A 6,329-nucleotide genomic window follows, 5' to 3' on the forward strand; every position below is an offset into this window, starting at 1 on the left:
TTGCACGCATGGTCAAATAAAAAGGCGGATCTCTTACACTTTAAAAGAACATTAAATTGAATCGAGGGAAAATGTAAAAATAAATATTTAATCCCCGAATATTACTGTCGTTTAGCAACGAAACGCACAATTGTACGCCACAATTAATTACAAAACGCGCTGTGCTGCAGCCAAATTTTATTGTACATATGTTGCTTCTCTCAATTTTTGCAATTGACGAAGCTGCAGGAGCAAAATTAGAGCACTACAGACAATGACATTGCTGACACCATTGCAAGTTTATTATGTAGGTAGAATACAGTTTGAAAACAGTCCAATGAAATTACCGTGTCTATACGATTCGTCATGGCCATTGCGTGTCACTTTCAGTCAATGGTCTGAATGAAAGAAAATGCATTACTCATAATGCTACTTAAAATCATGACGTTTCTTTGAATAGATGAATACTTTATTTACAGTGCATTATGTGTTTACTGTACATAAACGGTCCATACAAGTTTCATCATATGAATCCATTCTTGGGCAGAAGATCGAATTAATGGCTTTTCATACGAAAAATACGAACTTTTCATACGAACTTTTTCATTTTCTTTCCATAGGTCATGTTCACTTTCCGCACGTTCCACATATAAACAGGGTCTGATGCATGATTCGAATTTAGCAAGTGCTGCTGTCACGTAACAAACTTCGTTTGCTGGAAGTACTATTTTGAGATACCATACAGGAAATCGAATAGCTCTTCTGCAATTCTCCCGGAGAGACATAAAGAAATCACGTGAAACATCTCTAGTTCATTTTGACAGTTCCTCTAGAGAGGAAAACTGTTCGATATATAAATATATAAATAAATAAATAACAGTGGCCTTTTATTCGTGTTAAAATCAAACAAGAGTCCATATACTGAAGATCCCAGTTCATTTTAAATAAAACAGTATTTACTGGTCACTCTCATTAAAATGCTCCGTTTTGTTCGCGTGGAGGTTGGCGTTGTCTGGCTCTGAATCTGGAGGTGCGGCTCACCGTTGCTGTGTCGCCCGAGGTAGCACGCCGGACAGAGATGACATAGGTGGCGGCTCGTTTCCTCCTTGCAATCCGTGGAGAAGGATCCGTGGGACCAGGGGTCGCTGCAATGGCGGTGGTGGCGCGGAGGGTCCCCTGTACAGATACAAGGCTGCTCCAGGGTCCAGATTGGAAACCAGGTTTTGTGGATAGAAATACGGTGAAGGAAACATTCTTTGCAAGGCAGAGTAATTTCCGGCTTCGGCAAGAAGTTCCAGTCCAACTGCGGTCTGCCTCTTCCACTTTGTCCTTTCCCAGGAAGAAGAATAGCACAATCAGTAGTATTTCATAGTAAAAACGAATGCTGACAAGTTCAAAATGCTAGTAGTTTCCGTGAGAAAATCTTCGTGTATGGCCATTAATTCATCAAAGTTTCACTTTCATCACACATATATATATATATGTATATACGTTTTGTACGTTATTATTCGGGATACAAATAATTTCTGTTTATTAGCCTTGCGAAAATTATTGCTCTAAACAAACTTACGTGGAGCATTTCACTAGCAACTAATAGCACTTAAAAAAAATCGTTCTTCAGTTCAGAGTAAAAGTGATCGTTTACTTTGTGCATATTTGTTTAGATCACATAATCACATACAAAGTTATAAACATATACAATGTAAACTTGGGGCTGAGTTTAAAACTGAATTGCTACACTTATAGTAATTCGACTCCGCGCTGACAACCTATGAAAGGTTTTAAGTGTTTAATTTCCTTTAATTTAGATAAAGCGCCGTTGAACTGTTTTAAAACGGCCCTCATTCGTTATTCATTTTTAGTTACCAACCAGAGTATCCTGGACAATAGGCAACCATTCTTATGGATAAATAATTAATAATGATAATAATTGTGTTCTTACAGTATTGTGGGTAAATAATTTACATCTCTCTTAATGTATTATTTATCACCAAATGTGTTGCGCCGTATTTGTTGCTTATTTGAATAGCGTTCCTTTTAAAATATCAACGTTAAAATATTATAGTGGAATCATGGAAAACGAATTCGTATGCGATATAATTTGTTTAAGAAACGAATGGAAAGTAAAAACCCTAATGGTCGGTTGCAGAACTGAAATTTGCAAAAAAAAAAAAATAAAATCCATATAAAACATTCACAGTGAGGACAACGTAAACACAGACGCAGGCTTTTGCAGTTTCTATTTTTGTATGTGCAGGAAATGCATTTTTGACTTTTAATGCTCTGTTATCGTATAGATAAAGAATGAATGGGGACAGGCGACGCTCTTCATATATGTTATATACATAAATAGCTAAAAATTATTATACCAATGTAAATGTATCAGAAGGAGGCATATCGACGTATTAAATTAAAAAAGAGAGTACTCTACATAATAATGTGGACTACATGTTTTAGAAAATAAGTATACATTAATTTACAAGAAAACAGCTTCTATTCGTATTGGATAAGAGTCTGTGTGTGTGTCTGTGTGCATTAATACATGTACTGTACTTCAGGGAAATGTATTTTATACTTTACTACCCAACAATCCTTGTGTTCTTGAAAAAGTTTTTTTTAAGTCCATGGATTTTAGATTACATACGTTAAATGATTAACAAGACTCTACAGGCCTATTTTAAAACTTGAAGGCAGATTCAAATTGCTAGATACTGAACCATCTGTTTTTTTATTGAACGTTGAAATGTAAGCGAAAATGGAGCTTTGGGTGCTTATATTCTTGATCTCACCTCCTGTTCTGGTACCATGTTTTGACCTGGGTGTCGGTAAGGCTCAGCGACGCCGCCAGTTCCATCCTGTCTTGCACGCTCAGGTACTTCTGTCGTTCAAAGCTGCGCTCCAGCTGGGCTAGTTGATGGTCCGTGAACGCCGTCCGCGCCTTTCGGGGCTTCTTGAGCCGAACTGGCGGGCTGTCCCTACTGCTCGAAATCTCCCTGTCTCCCTCCTCTTTCACTGAAACCCAAAAAAAAAAAAAAACACTGAACCGCTGGCAAACACCACAAATTAAAAAACACAACCATAACCGACGCCGAATGACAGAAACAAAGAAAAAAGGCCGCAACTCCAAGGATATATTTATATATTGACCTAAAGTAGCGATTGTTTTCGAGTTGTGCATCCATGTTGTTCGAACTAAAATATGTGATCATAAAATCTATTTATGAAAATGCACGTGTATGTTTTGTATGCTGACGAAATCTCTGTGTTGTATGATAAAAAATATATTTGAGTACTTAATAAATTACCTACCTGTGTCCTACGTACAGATTTTATCGTGAAACACACAGGTATACCGTGCGCAAATTAAAAGGACATTTTTCGCAGCAAGACCAGCTAAAATAATGGTATTATAAGAAATAATGTTTTTAATTTTCAATCACTTTATATGATAAAAATCCATAATTTCTTTTATAAGTTTGACGTAAATGTGGTAATTGGAAGACTTGCATGGGTAACAACTTGATTGGACAGTCATGAAGCATAATAAACCGTCTAATTGGGCCACGCGAGATAAAAAACCCTTTGAGCATGACTGGCCAAACTTCACATTATTGGTATAAAACCGGAATAAACACCTGACTGATAACCCCGCCTCACAAATACGCAACTTACAAATATAACGAGAAAACTAAATTACTGTAAATATTGCAGATAATATAGAGTTTCACATCCTAAATATTTTAACTATACTTAGACCGGGTCTAAAAAAATCTGTCAGAATATTATAATCTTACAGTTTAAGTGCATTGCATTTTTTAAAGGATTTTTGACATCAGTTTAGAAATAATTCAATAGAGTCTGAAATGTGTTAACATCCGGTGGTTATGTTCTAAACATTAGTACTAATTGATATTTATTCTATACTTGGTTTTGGTGTTTACCGGTGGATTTTTAAAACTGAATCAATAACCGTCCAATTATTTGTTCACTGATAACACATTTTCATTAAAAAGCATATCGATCAAATAGCACAATTCTTAAGTTTTCGTAAACCGATTCGGTCTAAATTTCATTTTTCATAGAAGAAATAAGCAAAGCTACCCAAATTAACGAGTACTGCTAATTTCGGTTGTTTTCTTTATTATCGTAGGCTACGAAATTTCGACGTCTCGAATGAACTTTTCTGATTAACTATATTATTAACTACAATTACGGAGATCTCTGTTGGAGAATATAAAGCGCAATTTACATTAAAACACTGCTTGCTATGACAGAGGATAAAACGCAATAAGAAGTAACAACTTGTGTAGCTATATTCCATTTTTAAAAATTAAAACACACATATTAGTATATTTATATGTATGAATATAATAATAACTGCGCCTGTAAATTATTTTGACAAAAACCCACAGCACATACCGGTCTACTGCAAATTTAACACATAATATTTAATTATATACTTTTATTGATCATGCCAAGTGCCAAGGTAACGTTAGCATGTATTATTATTATTATCATCATTGGTATTATTTTTATTAATAATATTATTATCGTCATAACTATTACATACTACGTGCTATTATAATTCGTAGTCATAACAAAATATTTTATTTTTACTCGAATTGATAGAAAATACACCCTCTTTAACCTTCTCACATAAATCTTACCCTTATATTCGCTGTCCGAAGATGAATTGCTGTGGATTTTGTCTATAAAATCGTCTGACATTTTAGAGGCAAGTCTCTCAGTCTCCTGAGTCGGCTGTCCATTACTGGAGTATGGGGCACAGGCAGCAAGCGGTTTGCAGTCCGCAAGAATGTCTCGAATGAGGAAGGACGAAGTGACTGTCCGAGGCTGAGAACCGGCGGAAATCTGCCCGTGCTGAAGATGGGACTCCAGTCCGAGAGCATGACCTTGTCTCTGCACCGCTTCTTCGACACAATCCCGCCGTGGAGAAGGGGGAGACGAGCAGCCGCTTTCCAGGTCCGACCTCGGGCTTAACTCCAGAGGAGATCTGCATTCGCCCATCAAACTGTCTCCTTTCGAATTTATCGGACTTCCAGGTCTATGAGACAGTAAAGAGTCGATTCCAAAACTAGACCCGTTGGTGGACGCCTCCATTGCCATTAAGTACAATACAGTGGCGTCTCTTTTATTTTAATTTACCATTTGTATTCTGCCAACTTTTACTTGAAGTGCGGTTTCAGAGCTGGAACGACTATCCAGACGGAAAATCCAAACAAGATGCCGCATACAGAATATTCCTCCTCTTTCTTCCAGTAGTTCTTCTCTTTTAGTACGGTTTTCAGTTTTCAGATATTTTTCGAGATCTGCACGTTCGCCGACAGCGCAAAAAAAAAATCTACGTTAAATCTCCTGTCTAAAGTGTTTTGCTACACAAAAGTATTTCAAAGGTCCGCTGCTATTGATTTTTAGAATCCAACTATATGCGACTGAAGTTTGATCCTTTTATACATGTACTTAAATCGTATTCATAGTTCTGTTTTAAATATAAGTAACAATCATAAATCCCATCTTATCAAAATTACATAGCATAGCTCCAATCAGGAGGCCAAGTAATTTTCAGCACCACGGACAGACACGTTGATCAAAGCCAATGAAATTCATGACCTGCACCTAATAGAGAAAGAAGCCAAAAAAATTTTAAAAATTAATGAGATTAAACGTAATTTGCTACAGTAGCGCGAACAAAGAGAAAGGGCTGTTTAAGAAAATCTTTCACGTGTCAGCCAAGAATGCAGCATAAAAAACCGCTGGACAGTTGAGAGAAGAATCCAGAGAGTCAGAGGTAAATCAGGTTAAATGCAATCATCTGGTAACTAAAGCTTCCCAGTGACACTTTCACTAAAATAAACTTGTGTCATATCCAGGAACTAGTTTTTAAAGGTGTCTGTTCCACGTGCGTTCCCAGCCATACGATTTCATTGGCTGACTGGGCTTTTTGGGTGATGACTCGTGCACAAGGAGGCGGGAACTCCAGCGCCTGTCACGAGACTCCCTCCTCCCCTTTAGTTTGAAAAAAAGACACGGGGCATTAATTAGCAGGCCCAGACCCAAATATTTACAGTCAATAGCACTACTGTTTGTGGTAATTACAGTATTTTGAATTTAATTACAGTATTTAAAGTTATCTGGTAAGTGTTGGTGATCTGTGCTTCCCTGTTCAAATTGTGATTATTTAGGCATGTTGTTCACTTTACTTGCATACATTTACATGCAGTTTATCTGGGTGAAAAAAACTGACTGATAAAAGGAATGAATATCAGATGTTAATGAATAAAAATCTTACAAGTAAATATGGAAGCATATATAAACACAAACCAGTATCA

General features: G+C 36.7%; 1 protein-coding gene across 1 annotated transcript; it reads right to left on the minus strand.

The window, feature by feature from the left end:
* Positions 1-220: 220 nt before the first annotated feature.
* barhl1a (BarH-like homeobox 1a) lies at positions 221-5,842 on the minus strand. The gene is made up of 3 exons (XM_049005290.1): positions 4,647-5,842; positions 2,769-2,991; positions 221-1,308 (listed from the first exon to the last, which is right to left on the minus strand). The coding sequence occupies exons 1-3, from the start codon at positions 5,104-5,106 to the stop codon at positions 1,017-1,019; spliced, it is 975 nt and encodes a 324-aa protein (XP_048861247.1). The 5' UTR covers positions 5,107-5,842; the 3' UTR covers positions 221-1,016.
* Between the last annotated feature and the right edge of the window lie 487 nt (positions 5,843-6,329).

The sequence above is a fragment of the Brienomyrus brachyistius genome, chromosome 2 (genome assembly GCF_023856365.1).
Source record: "Brienomyrus brachyistius isolate T26 chromosome 2, BBRACH_0.4, whole genome shotgun sequence".
NCBI classification, from domain to species: domain Eukaryota; kingdom Metazoa; phylum Chordata; class Actinopteri; order Osteoglossiformes; family Mormyridae; genus Brienomyrus; species Brienomyrus brachyistius.

Bases quoted from the DNA above. Each gene is read 5' to 3' on its own strand.
- barhl1a (XM_049005290.1), bottom strand. From the start codon at position 5,106: ATGGCAATGGAGGCGTCCACCAACGGGTCTAGTTTTGGAATCGACTCT. The intron at 2,992-4,646 runs GTAAGATTTATG...TTTGGGTTTCAG, and splicing joins TTCGGACAGCGAATATAAGG to TGAAAGAGGAGGGAGACAGG. The intron at 1,309-2,768 runs GTGAGATCAAGA...TTCCTGGGAAAG, and splicing joins ACATGGTACCAGAACAGGAG to GACAAAGTGGAAGAGGCAGA.